The sequence below is a fragment of the Schistocerca americana genome, chromosome 7 (assembly GCF_021461395.2).
Source record: "Schistocerca americana isolate TAMUIC-IGC-003095 chromosome 7, iqSchAmer2.1, whole genome shotgun sequence".
NCBI classification, from domain to species: Eukaryota; Metazoa; Arthropoda; class Insecta; order Orthoptera; family Acrididae; genus Schistocerca; species Schistocerca americana.
Genome location: NC_060125.1, coordinates 600,124,218 through 600,139,136, shown reverse-complemented (window position 1 = coordinate 600,139,136; position 14,919 = coordinate 600,124,218). Strand labels below are relative to the sequence as shown.

The window sequence follows — 14,919 nt, the reverse complement described above, 5'->3', positions numbered from 1 at the left end:
TCGTGTTTTGAGTTCACATGAAACAAACAAACACCTTCAATAACAAATTAAGTGATAAGACTTGGACAGAGAAACAGAGAACCACGTTGATGCAAAACTTAAACTTAGTGGAGATAAGGCCAGGATTACACTATAATATTTCTTTGTTAAAGTTGATATGTCAAATATTTATGTCAAAGAAACTTGACCGTGTAATAGGGAACTTTGTCAAATCTCACTTGTCATAAAATAAATATGATCCAATCTAGGGCCTCGCTGTAGATTTGATCATAAAAGTATCTTGTCTTCTGTTCACTGCAATGTGTAATGTTACCACTTGAAACGCTAGCATCGCTGCCGTGTTCTGTCACCAGCAGTGTGTTTGTAAATGTAGTTGCGAAGTTTAATTTGTTTGTGCCGTCAACTACAAAATTAATAGAAATATATGAAGCTGATGATATGCTTTACAATGTGAGGCACCCTGAGTACAAAAATAGATTATAAGAATGGAGAATTACAAAAAAAAAAAAAATTTTCATTTTATTGTTATTATTTTCGATTATTCCCTTTTGAGAGAGCGATTGAACTTGAGTAGTCATGATTTCTTCTTCTTTCTTCCCAAATTCTCTTCATACGTTCACTGTGTTCTCTCTTGCGTTCTTCTGACCATCTTTCTCCCGTTCTGTTCTATATATGTTCTTGTTTAAGTGTGTGTTTCCGTATGATTATTCTAAACTGTTCTCTATTGTTTATGTTGTCTTGTGTGATCCCCAGTTCTTTAATGTCTTCTTTTCCTTCAGTGATCCACTTTGTCTTGTTTTTGCTCTTGTTTACTATCTCAAAGATTTGTCTTGTGAGCCTGCTTTTATTCATCATGCTGATATGTCCATAAAATTTCATCCTTCTCTTTCTAATGGTGTCCGTTATTGTTTCTATGTCTTTGTAAATGTCTCTCATTGGCGTCTTCACCCAGATTCCTTCCCGAAACACTGGTCCATATATTTTTCTCAGAATTTTTCTTTCCTGCTTTTCAATCTCTCTGATCTTAGTATGACTATGAATCACTGTAATTTCTGCAGCATAAAGTGCTTCTGGTGGGACTACTTTGTTGTAATGCCTTAGTTTCGCATTGACAGAAATATATTTCTTATTATAGTGATTCCAAGTGAGCTTATATGCTTTTTGTAATCTGGAGATTCTTTATTGGCTTTGAATTCAGTCCTGATGGTTGGATTCTCTCTCCCAGATATCTGAAGTGGGCAACTTGTGCCACTTTCCTGTATTGAGTAGTAATCGGGAAATTATCTACAGGTTTGTTTTCCATATACTGTTTTTTCTCATAGGAGATTTGTAGTCCAGTTTTCTGTGAGATTTTGTGTAGTTTTTCCAATGCAAGTTTGGCTTCCTCTCTATTGTTGGTTAGAATGACAAGATTGTCCGTGAAAGCCAAACACTTCACCCTAATTCTCTGCTCTTTTTTAATCCCAAGCCGAATTCCTTTTATTTCCTTTTCCCATGTCCTCACAATTTTTTCCAGAACCATGTTAAATATAATGGGAGACATTCCATCTCCCTGGTGAACAACAGTATGGATATGAAATGCATCTGATGTTTCTCCCATGAATTTAACTTTGGAGGTTGTATCTGTTAATGCCTGTTGAATAATTGACCTTGTTTTCCTGTCAATCCTGAACTCTTCTAAGGTGTGAAATAATGTTTGTCTGTCTATTGAACTGTAAGCCATTTTAAAATCGACAAAAGTTACCACAGTATTTCTAAATCTTCTCATTTGAAAAATTGTTTTTGAGCTCCATATCTGTTCGATGCGAGATCGACCTTTGCGAAACTTTTCATTTTATATATATGTATTCTGAGCCCTCCAGTCTTCTTAATCTATTTTTGTACTCAGGATGCCTCACATTGTAAAGTGCCTCATCAGTTTCATACAGTTCTATTAATTTTGTAGTTGTGAAACACAAAATGTAATTATTACTTTGATCTACAATAAAAATGCACATAAAGTGTATTGGGCATTTATTTACTTTCCGACATTGATCCTTTAGTGCTTTATAAATTGCTTCACACGTTTCAGGTATTATTTTAGTTCATGTGCACTGTGGTATTTGAGTGCTACACTGTGATCTAGAGGAACTCTCTCGTGTAACAAGACATCAATGATTTACTGTGAGCCCGTCTTCTGCAGATATAGCAGTTCTTAAGTGAGTATTGTGCTTTGTGATATGATGACACTTCACTGAGCAAATACTGAAATGTATGCACATCCATTCGTAAGTAATTTATGTACAACTTGACATCCTCCACTAGAAGCTCATGTAACAAATTTTGTTGAATGCTTTTATCGTCTCATCGTAAAACCCATGGCTTCACCCAGGTACGTTTCTATTTTCCCCCAATTCTCTTCCAAATGCACAAACATTGCAATTGTGGTATTTGCAACTGCTGCGCATAACAAGAAGTTGAACTTCGATGACAAACAATATGAGCGTGTAATACCCCATTTTAGTGCCACATCAAATATCTTTGTCAAACAAATTTGATGACTATTTGATCATACCTTTGATCAAATCTTTGTCAAGGAAATATGAGAGTGTAATACCGGCCAAACACACAATAATGGGAACTCAGCAGCATTACCACACAATACTACTACTTAAGGGCCTCAGTCAGCTGTCATATTTCTCTGAAGTCTGAAATCTAGAACAAACTGCTGCCCCGAAAATATTTTTTGGGACACCAGTTTCTTTAATCTGAAACCAGAACTGTCCTGGAAAACCAGGACATCTGGCAGACCTTCATAACTTGCAGTAGTTATGCAGAGAGGAAGAGACCTGCACAGGATAGACAAGTGTGGAGAACAGAATCTAAGCAGTCTTCGGGCTGAAGACATCAACCACTACTCTGAATTTATAACAAATCGTGACAAGGCAAAGCAGCAGTTAAATTCTGTTATGCCACTGGCAGATCTGCTGCTGATGCAGGGCTTATGGGAAACTATCTGATTGATGAAACAATTGAAAACCAAGGCTAGAATAATGAAAATAATAATAATAATAATAATAATAATAATGATTAGATTGCTTCTCACCATATAGTGGAGATGATTCACAGACAGGCGCAAAACTGCCTAAAAAAAAATTAGCTTTCAGCCAAAAGGCCTTCTTCTAAAGTAACTCTCATACATGACCTTTGAGTCTGCCCTCGATGGCCAGGGCCAGAAACATTAGTGTGTGTGTGTGTGTGTGTGTGTGTGTGTGTGTGTTTAAAATAAGGCTTTGCGGCTGAAAGCTCACTTGTTTAACAACCCTTTTGTTGTTTCTGTCTGCAACTTAGCACCTCCACAATATGGTGAGTAGCAGTCTATTCTTTTCATAATACTCTCTGATTAATAGCATTTTTATGGAATGAATGTATCATTGGGCAGAAAAATGCATGGTTTCAAATTTCATGGCAGGTTTAAGTGGCGTGCTGCTTTGGGACACAAACCCAAAACCTTGACTTTTGCCGACTGAGCATTCACGTATAACTCATTACCATCAGTACACCTCTCCAACCTTCCAGACTTCTCAGCAGCTCTCTTGCACACCTTGCTAGGCTAGTACTCCAGAAAGAAAATATTTCAGCGACAGGGTGAAAGGTAAAAAATTCACGCAGTGAATCAGTCAGAATGAAAGTAATTAGGATTTGCTTTTCAGTAATTTTCTTCTCCTTTCTGAATTTTCAAAAACCAACAATCATGTAATATTTATCAAAGTTGAACGTCTTCATGTTTCTTTAGTATATTCATCTGATTACTGCAGATTTATTTTTCATTTTTAACTAGTTTAAAGAAAAAAGCTCTCTCTTTATTGTAGTGAATTAATTATCTTCTGTCATTGCGTGCTACAAATAGATTACAAACTTTTCAAATAATGATGAACTTTTATTGCATGAGTACAGGTATTGAGGTGAAATACAGAGCAATGGCTATACTTTGAATACCGACTTTACGTAAATTCATATTTTTATTTACGTTGTTTTTCACATCTATGGGATGAAGTACTTGGAGATTCTTCCTGGCACTCCATATATAATTCATCGCTCCATGCTCCCCCTGCGGGTCCGGGGATTAGAATAGGCCCGAGGTATTCCTGCCTGTCGTAAGAGGCGACTAAAAGGAGTCCCACCTCCTCAAGGGCGTCGTTAGCGCCTGCGTCCGGAGACGGACGGTTCCACGACCTCTATTTGCGGTCATTTTGCTTTTTCACTTCTCGTTTCTTCCTTCCTTCGGTTGGTTCCTTTCTTTGCTCTTTTCCACCTCACTGTCTTCCTTACTCTTTCCTTGTCTTCTTCTCCTTGCCTTCTCATTGCCTTCTTCTCCTTGCCTTCTCATTGCCTTCTTCTCATTGCCTTCTTCTCCTTGCCTTCTCTGGTCTCCGCCTCGGCGTTTGAGACAGTCTGTCCTCTCTCGCCCTCTCTCTCCTCCTTTTCCTCTTCTTCCTTCCTCCCTGTGCGTGCCTGAAGGCCGACCCACGCGTTCGCACGCGTAGCCGGTGACGAGGTAACGCGTAATTCCCCGCCCTGGGTAGACATGTAAGGCACGCGCGTACCCCCTGGTAAAGGCCAGGCCCGGAGAGGGGTGATTGCCTGAGCTGATACCTTCTGACCATGCCAATTGGTCCCTCCATCTGGTTCTCGGGAGGTGTGACCTGAGGTGTAAACATTCACCTAAGGCGGGAGTGCCCTCTGAGAAGGTCCCCACAAGGAAGGAGCGCGCCGTCGGAGACGCTGGCAATCATGGGGGATTCCTCCGCAATGGATTTCACTCCATCTGTCTCGACTTCTGCCCAAAAACGGAAACGTGACCAGCCATCAGTGACAAAAGTACTACCGCCTGCCCCACAGTTCCTCGTCATTTCTCTATCTGAGGACGGAAAGGATTTTTCCTCTGTCAACCCTTTCGTTATCCAGAAGGGTGTAGATGCCGTAGCCGGATCTGTCAAATCTTGTACCAGGTTGCGTAACGGTACCTTATTACTAGCAACTGAGAGCGCCTTTCAGGCACAAAAACTGCTTCGGGCCACACTCCTCTACACGTTCCCTGTGCGGGTGGAGGCTCACCGAACTTTGAATTCGTCTCGTGGTGTGGTCTATACTAGCTCCCTCGACGGACTGACTGACGAGGAGATTCAATCTTTCCTCGCTGAGCAGGGCGTGACGGCTGTCCATAGGGTCATGAAGAAGGTCAACAATGACCTTGTACCGACCCGGACACTTTTCTTGACCTTCGATAGTGTTAAGCTGCCATCGCGCATCAAGGCGGGCTACGAGGTTATTTCTGTTCGCCCCTATGTCCCGACACCTACGCGCTGTTACCAGTGTCAGCATTTCAATCACACTCGACAGTCTTGTTCCAATGCGGTTAAATGTGTCACTTGTGGCAGGGATGCCCATGAGGGTGACTGTCCACCTCCGTCTCCTCGTTGTGTGAACTGTCAGGGTGACCATGCCGCATCCTCCCGCGACTGTCCTGTCTATAAGGAAGAACGCTGTATCCAAGAAATTCGGGTCAAAGAGAAAGTGTCCACCTCGGCTGCTCGCAAGCTATTGGCTAGTAGGAAGGCCACGCTGCTCCCAGCGGGGAAATACAGTACTGTCCTCGCCTCTCCTCGGACTACCAGGGAGGTGGCAACTCAGACATGCGATCTGACCTTCAGCACCACGGTCGTCCGTTCGGCCAGTGCTAAGATCGCCCGGTCGACGTCTCCTCTTCCTCCCGTCACCCCTCAGACACAAGCACCTTCATCAGCTTCTGCCAAGACGAAGACCCAGAAGTCAGATGCACGGGCCTTTATGAAGGAACCGTCCCGTGCAGACTTCCTACGTACCTCGACCTCCCAGCCTTCGACCGGTACTTCCACCAAACGTCCTTCCAAGAAGGCTCCTAGGAAGCACAGTTCTCCTTCTCCGCCACGGCGCATTTCTTCTCCTGCGCCACCCAGCGGTTGCCGCCCCAGGCCGTCATCCGTTTCGCCTGGCCGCACCGCTGGTAGCCGAACATCTGGCCGTTCACCGGCGGAGGAAGCTCCCCCTCCCGGCCATCTTCCCAAGATGGCCGATGAACCTATAGACCCAATGGACGAAGACTGTCCGCCTACTGATAGCGGCGGCAGTGCTCGCTCGAAGCCAGGCCCTCCGCGGCCTTCGAGGTGACCCCTTCTTTTATCTTCCTTTTCTTACTATGGCACTTATTCACTGGAATATTCGCAGCATTCGCTCCAATCGAGAGGACTTGAAATTGCTGCTCCGCTTGCACCGTCCGCTCGTCGTAGCCCTCCAGGAAACGAAGCTACGCCCATGCGATCAAATTGCCTTGGCACACTACACCTCTGTGCGTTTTGACCTACCCCCTGTGGTAGGTATCCCGGCTCATGGAGGGGTTATGTTGCTGGTCCGGGATGACATTTTCTATGATCCCATCACGTTGCACACCGGCCTGCAGGCAGTTGCCATCCGCATTACTCTCCCCACTTTTACATTTTCCATTTGTACCGTTTACACTCCATCGTCATCTGCCGTTACCAGGGCAGACATGATGCAACTTATTGCTCAGCTACCTGCACCATTTTTGTTAACTGGAGACTTCAATGCCCACCATCCCCTTTGGGGCTCTCCAGCATCCTGCCCGAGGGGCTCCCTGTTAGCAGACCTTTTCAACCAGCTCAACCTTGTCTGCCTCAATACTGGCGCCCCTACTTTTCTTTCGGACACATCTCACACCTATTCCCATTTAGACCTCTCTATATGTACTCCCCAACTTGCACGCCAGTTTGAGTGGTATGCACTTTCTGATACATATTCGAGCGACCACTTCCCGTGTGTTATCCATCTCCTGCAGCATACCCCCTCTCCATGCTCCTCTAGTTGGACCATCTCCAAGGCAGACTGGGGGCTCTTCTCTTCCAGGGCGACCTTTCAGGATCAAACCTTCACAAGCTGCGATCGTCAGGTCGCACACCTCACGGAAGTCATTCTCGCTGCTGCTGAATATTCCATCCCTCACCCTACTTCTTCTCCACATCGCGTACCGGTCCCCTGGTGGACTGCAGCATGTAGAGACGCTTTACGTGCTCGTCGACGTGCTTTACGCACCTTTAAACGCCACCCTACAGTGGCGAATTGTATCAATTATAAACGAATACGTGCTCAGTGTCGTCGTATTATTAAAGAAAGCAAGAAAGCCAGCTGGGCTGCTTTCACAAGCACCTTCAACAGTTTTACTCCTCCTTCTGTTGTCTGGGGTGGCCTGCGCCGGCTATCTGGCAGTAAGGTCCACTCACCAGTTTCTGGCTTGACGGTCGCGAATGACGTCCTTGTGGCCCCTGAGGATGTCTCCAATGCCTTCGGCCGCTTTTTCGCCAAGGTTTCGAGCTCCGCTCATTACCACCCTGCCTTCCTCCCCCGCAAACAGGCAGAGCAGGCTAGGCCACCTAACTTCCGCTCCTCGAATCGTGAAAGTTATAATGCCCCATTCACGATGCGGGAACTCGAAAACGCACTTGGCCGATCACGGTCCTCCGCTCCAGGGCCTGATTCTATTCATATTCAGATGCTGAAGAACCTTTCTCCTGCGGGTAAAGGTTTTCTTCTTCGTACTTACAATCGCATCTGGATTGAGGGACATGTTCCCGCATGCTGGCGTGAGTTTATTGTTGTCCCGATTCCTAAGCCGGGGAAGGACAAGCACTTGCCTTCCAGTTATCGACCCATCTCGCTTACCAGCTGTGTCTGTAAAGTGATGGAGCGAATTGTTAACTCTCGATTGGTTTGGCTGCTCGAGTCTCGACGCCTACTTACCAATGTACAATGTGGATTTCGTAGGCGCCGCTCTGCTGTTGACCATCTGGTTACCTTGTCGACCTTCATTATGAATAACTTCTTGCGGAAGCGCCCGACCGCGGCTGTGTTCTATGATTTGGAGAAGGCTTACGACACCTGTTGGAGGGCAGGCATTCTCCGCACCGTGCATACATGGGGCCTTCGCGGTCGCCTCCCTCTTTTTATTCGTTCTTTTTTAATGGATCGACGGTTCAGGGTACGTGTGGGTTCTGTCCTGTCAGACACCTTTCGCCAGGAGAATGGGGTGCCACAGGGCTCAGTTTTGAGCGTCGCTCTCTTCGCCATTGCGATCAATCCAATAATGGATTGCCTCCCAGCTGATGTATCAGGCTCCCTTTTCGTGGACGATTTTACCATCTATTGCAGCGCGCAATGTACAAGTGTCCTGGAGCGCTGTCTTCAGCGTTCTCTTGACCGTCATTACTCCTGGAGTGTCGCCAATGGCTTCAGTTTTTCTGCCGAGAAGACGGTCTGTATTAACTTCTGGCGCTACAAAGAGTTTCTCCCACCGTCCTTACGACTCGGTCCCGTTGCTCTCCCAATCGTGGAGACAACAAAATTTTTAGGTCTTACATTTGACAGGAAACTTAGCTGGTCTCCACATGTGTCATATTTGGCTGCCCGTTGTACCCGTTCTTTCAATGTCCTCCGTGTTCTTAGTGGTATGTCGTGGGGAGCGGATCGAACCGTCCTGCTTCGTCTATATCGGTCGATCGTCCGCTCCAAGCTGGATTATGGGAGCTTCGTATACTCCTCTGCATGGCCATCCATCTTACGCCGCCTCAACTCCATACAACATCGGGGTTTACGACTTGCGATCGGAGCGTTTTATACTAGTCCCGTAGAGAGTCTTCATACTGACGCTGGCGAATTGCCACTCACCTACCGGCGCGATATACTGCTTTGTCGGTATGCCTGTCGGCTACTGTCAGTGCCCGACCACCCGTCTTATTGCTCCTTTTTTGACGACTCTCTCGACCGTCAATACGGGTTGTATGTCTCTGCCCTGCTACCCCCTGGAGTTTGCTTTCGTCGCCTCCTTCAACACCTTAATTTTTCACTCTCTGCAACCTTTCGAGTGGGCGAGAGCCACATGCCACCTTGGCTCCAGGCTCAGGTCCGCGTTCACCTTGACCTCAGCTCGCTCCCAAAAGAGGTTACCCCCGGTTCGGTCTACCACTCCCGTTTTGTTGAACTTCGTTCAAAGTTCATCAATAGGACCTTCATTTATACAGATGGCTCAAAGACCAATGACGGGGTCGGGTGTTCTTTTATTGTCGGGGCACAAAGTTTCAAATACCGGCTCCATGGCCATTGTTCGGTCTTCACAGCTGAGCTCTTTGCCCTCTACCAGGCTGTTCTTTACATCTGCCGCCACCGACATTCTGCTTATGTCATCTGCTCCGATTCCCTGAGCGCCATCCAGAGCCTCAGTGATCCGTATCTGGTTCACCCTTTCGTGCACCGGATCCAACGCTCTCTTCAGCAGCTGGTGGACGTCGGTTCTCCGGTTAGCTTTATGTGGGTCCCTGGCCATGTCAGTATCCCTGGGAACGAAGCTGCAGATGCCGCTGCCAAGGCTGCGGTCCTCCAGCCTCGGACAGCTTCTTGTTGTGTCCCTTCCTCAGACTGTAGCAGGGTCATTTGTCGGCGCATTTTATCGCTGTGGCATGCCGATTGGGCTGCACTTACAGACAACAAGCTTCGGGCCTTGAAACCTCTTCCCGCTGCTTGGACGTCCTCCTCCCGCCCTTCTCGGTGGGAGGAGGTCGTTTTGGCCCGGTTACGCATTGGACACTGCCGGTTCAGCCATCGCCATCTGCTGACGGCTGCGCCGGCGCAGTTCTGCCCATGTGGGCAATTGCTGATGGTCCGCCACATTTTAATGTCCTGTCCGGATTTCAACACACTGCGTCTCGATCTTAACCTGCCATGTACTTTAGATGCCATTTTAGCAGATGACCCACGAGCAGCTGCTCGTGTCCTTCGTTTTATCAATTTGACACACCTCTCTAAGGACATTTGATGATGCTGTTTTTTAATCCTCTGCCTATCAGTCTGTCTTTTATCGTGTTTTCCCTTTTAGTTGTTGTTTTAAACTTGTGCCTCGCGGTGCTTGTAAGGGCGCTAATGACCATTGAAGTTGTGCGCCCTAAAACCACAAAAAAAAAAAAAAAAAAAAAAAAAAGAAATCGCTCCATGCAGTACCTTCTGTGATGTAGAGATGTCTGCTCTCAAACTCCATCCACTGCACACTTCCCAAGAAGTACCTTGAACAGATAATAAAAATATGAAACAATATTTGAAAATATTTATATCATCTAGAAACAAATAACATCTTTTGAGACTACTTTGGTCCAATTTAATTACTACAACTGTAACAAAACTAATTTTACATACACTTGTTCATTTATAGACAACCAGGATACAGAAAATTTCGCACCTTTAATGCCTATGGGAAAGAAGCCAAATTTTGCACCTCCACAAGGGCAAAGCTTGTTTTAGGGATGAATATTTCACTCTGCAGCAGTGTATGCACTGCTCTGAAACTCCCAGACAGATTTAAACTGTGTTGCCTGACTAAGAACATTTAATATCCTTAAATTTGAGAGTACTAGACCAGCTATCTGTGCCGACCATCTTCTGTGGAGTAGAGAAGTGTTGTGAAAATGGGTCAAGAGCTTTGACTGCAAGATTGCAAGCAAAGTTCTCACACTAGCACACAGTTTTAAACTATCAGAAATTTTATGTTCTACTTGTTAATATTAAATGAATATGAAGAATAAATAATAATTTGATACTTAACTTCAAGTGGCGAAATGTATAGTACCACCAAAACACACAAAACTAAAAGGGAATGTTATTTATCTTTCAGAACTGTTAGTGTTTCTTTGTTCGGGAGGGGAGAGAGGATATATCTGCAAAAAATTTAAGAGTATAATTGAATGCTAGTTACACAAATCCTGTAACATACCATCACTTTCAGAATTAATGCACATCTGGTGTGGGTAACATTATTTCAAAATTATTTTGTATAAATGCATTGTATGGTGTAATATCTTTGGGGAGGAGGCAGGTTTGTCATCTTTGGGTGACCACATTTGTGCGTAACAGACGACAGTGGTTGCAAAGCAGTTTACATAATTCTACAATAATTTCCAAACCCGAGTTCGCATCCCAGTCTGATGCACAGTTTTAATATGACAAGAAGTTTCATATCAGCGAATGATGATTCTGGCCACCCTTGACAACCCACTTTACACTTATGATAGTGTCTTCAGTGGTTGTTATTCAGCAGTCATTCACCTTTTCTGCAAATATTGATATCTTTACAATGATGACAAATGACAGTCTTTAAGGATACCCACATAAGTAACATGAGGATGCATGTAGCAGATCTCAAATGATTGGTGCAAAATTATGCCTACAGTGTTGATTAGCTACAGGGGATTTCTGCAAAATGCAACAAATTGCCGATGCCAAAATTGTTTCAGATTAATATTTGTATGCTCCCAAAGTGAACTTCCACTCTGCAGCAGAGTGTGGGTTGATATGAAATTTCCTGGCAGATTAAAACTGTGTGCCGCACTGGGACTCGTACCCAAGACCTTTGTCTATTGCGGACAAGTGCTCACCAACTGAGGTACCTGAGTGTAACTCGTGGTCCTTCCTCACGGCTTTACTTTTGCCAGCACCTCATCTCGTACCTGGTGAACTTCATAGAAGTTCTGTGAAATTTGTGGGACTAGCACTCTAGGAAGAAAGGGTATTGTGGAGACAGAGGATGGGTGGTTGTTTCCAGAGTGAGTTCTCATTCTGCTGTAGATTGTGCACTGATATGAGACTTAAACCCGAGTTCGCATCTCAGTCTGATGCACAGTTTTAATATGCCCGGAAGTTTCATATCAGCAAATGATGATTCTGGCCACCTTTGACAACCCACTTTACACTTATGATTGTGTCTTCAGTGGTTGTTATTCAGCAGATGATGTAGTGCTGATAGTTATTCACACCAAGGCCCACAAATAGATTTTCTCTTGAAGTTTTTCTCACTTTTATGATTTACTGTGGATCAACTTTCAGGTTTGAAAAAGGACCCTCTTGCTGGTGATGGGATCTTCACAAATGATTCATAAAATCTCTTGTAGGCATTGTTCCAGACTGACTTTCAGTGAGACCGTAAATATTATGAACCAGTTGGGAACCGACTTAGTGCCACCCTCCCCTCTACCGTGTTCTTCTTGCTCTCACCCAAAATAGATTGACCTAGATTTGTTTTTGGGAGCACAGCAGTTCAAATTACCACCCAACTCTCCAGATTTAGGTTCCTTTTGTTTACTTAAATCACTTGAGATAAATGCCTGGATGGTTCCATTGAAAGAGACACTGTCAATTTCCTTCCCTAATCCAAGCTTGAGTTCTGTCTCCATTTACCTCATTGTCAATGGGATGTTGGCTCCTTTTCTTTCACCCGCCCCACCTGACACATTGCCTATTCCTTTGTACAGCATGTAACTTGTTGGTTACAGGTTGAGATTTTCAGTCTGCTGGTTTTTTCTTACTCACTGGAATGCATAAACATGTACAAATAGTGCTATACCCAATACGTAATGTGTCCACTTCAAGCCCCTGTTACTGATAAGATGTTATACATACACTGAGGAGATGAAAGTCATAGGATAATGATATTTACATATACAGATGGGCGGTAGTATCGCATACATGAGGTATAAAAGAGCAGTGCAATGGGGAGCTGTCATTTGTACTCAGGTGATTCATCTGATAAGGTTTCCAAAGTGATTATGGCCATATGATGGGAATTAAGACTTTGAACTCAGAATGGTAGTTAGAGCTAGAGGCACAAGACACTCCATTTCAGAAATCATTGGGGTATTCAATATTCCAAGAGCCACAGTGTCAAGAGTGTGCCAATAATACCAAATTTGAGGCATTATCTCTCACCATGGACAGTGCAGCAGCTGGCGGCCTTCACTTAATGACTGAGAGCAGCGGCATTTCCATATAGTTGTCAATGCTAACACACAGGCAACACTGCATGAAATAACCACAGAACATATCTGTTAGGACAGTGCAGTGAAATGTGATGTTATGGGCTATGGCATCAGACTACAAACTTGAGTCCCTTTGCTATCAGCACAACATCGCCTGCAGCATCTCACCTGAGCTCATGACCACAGTGGTTGAATCCTTGGCAACTGGAAAACTGTGGCCTGGTCAGATGAGTCTTGATTTCAGTTGGTAAGAGCTGATGATAGGATTAAAGTATGGTGCAGACCCCACAGAGCCATGTACCCAAGTTTTCAGCTAGACAGTGTGCAAGGTAGTGGTGGCTCCATAATGGTGTGGGCTGTTTTTACGTGGAATGGAATTGTTTATGTTCAACTATCCGAAGACCATTTGTTGCTGTTTGTGGACTTCATGTTCCCAAACAATGATATCATGTAATCGGGCCACAGTTGTTCTAGATTGGTTGGGAGAACATTCTGGACATTTTGAGCAAATGATTTGGCCACTCAAATCACCCGACAAGAATCCCATTAAACATTTATAGCACATAATTGAGAGGTCAGTTTGTGCACAGAATCCTGCACCAGCAGCAACACTTTCACAATTGTGGCTTTCTGTAGAAGCAGCAGGGCTCACTATTTCTGCGGGGGACTTCCAAAGGCTTGTCGAGTCCATGCAACATAGTTGCTGCAGTACGACAGGCAAAAAGGAGGTCCAACACTATATTAGGAGGTATCCCATGACTTTGGTCTCATCAGTGTATAATTATGTGCAGATTTATTATGTCTGTTCTTAATGTGAACATCGTCATCCTTCCATTCTGAAATGCTGCAAGTAAGCTAATATTGTGAGGCAAAATGTCATCTTCATGAATTATTTAAACTACTTTTGAACTCTAGGTTCTGTACATTTAAGATCAAAGTAAGAGTTAATTATTTGTTTTGTTTTCCCTTCTTTGTAGAGGAAGAAAGCGAGATAGAAGCTGAAGATGACCCGTACGATACCAGTGGGAAAAAAGCTTTCTTGACCATAAGGAAGAGGCATGCAGAATTACGAAATAAGAATAAAAGCCTGTTACTTTCTTATTCTGATCAATCATCATCTGAAAATGAGAGTGAAGAACCAATAGAGAAGAAATCTCATTATGATAAGCCAGTTATTCGACATTGTACAGAAAATTGTAGGTGAAATTATTCTTTTTGAAGCAATTACCAAAATTAAAAGTGGAGTAAATACAGATGTCAGTGGATTGTGCCCCAGTGAACATGTCATATAATTAATGTTATTCATTGGTCGGTATGAAATATGTTTGTGATCTGTATGTCTTTTGTGTATTAATAAGTTTTTATTTTTGTTAATTCAAGCATGTAAATAAATATTTCACATTACAACTCAATAGTTTGATTAGTGCAAACTACCAAGTCTGTCTGGAAGAAGCTGTATTAGCAGTCACATATGATTATCTGCAGTCCTGGTCATTTTACATAAACACACTTCACACATTTATGTTAAGATAGTGAACTGTCAAAAGATAGTCATCCCTGTTGCATGCTGCAACCTTTGCTCTCCTCTTAAAAAGTTAATGACATCTACACTCCTAAAATCATCAGGCTAAATACACAATTTTTAGTACCACAGTCCAAAGAAGTTTTAATGAGACAGTGTAAACAGGCAGGATATTAGTGAAATACGGCGGAAAGAAAACAATCAAGACAACAATGTGCAGCATTCCTGATTGCAGGACTGTCATTGTGCCACAAGTAAAACATGAAAAAAATTGATACTGTGGTCCAAAATGATGTTTTAAGCACCAGTCATTTTAACATCTAATTACTCATCCCCCCTCCATAACTTTAGATAACTTGTAAAATTAACTAAAATAATGCAGAAATAATCTTTTCAAATAGTTTGACACATTTCTGGGAGTCTTTTTTTGTGTGTTCTGGACTATTGATTTGCAGTAAGTAATATAGTGCTCTTCTATTAATTGCTGTACTGGAGTCTTTTGATAGTGTG

General features: G+C 43.8%; 1 protein-coding gene across 1 annotated transcript in view; it reads left to right on the top strand.

Annotated features, from left to right (window-relative positions):
• LOC124622051 (box C/D snoRNA protein 1) overlaps window positions 1–14,294 on the top strand; it is a 90,842-nt gene extending 76,548 nt beyond the window's left edge. The window contains exon 6 of the mRNA XM_047147613.1: window positions 13,865–14,294. Coding sequence (XP_047003569.1) covers window positions 13,865–14,091 — 227 coding nt within the window. The 3' untranslated portion in view covers window positions 14,092–14,294. The remainder of the gene's footprint in view (window positions 1–13,864) is intronic.
• Window positions 14,295–14,919: the final 625 nt, after the last annotated feature.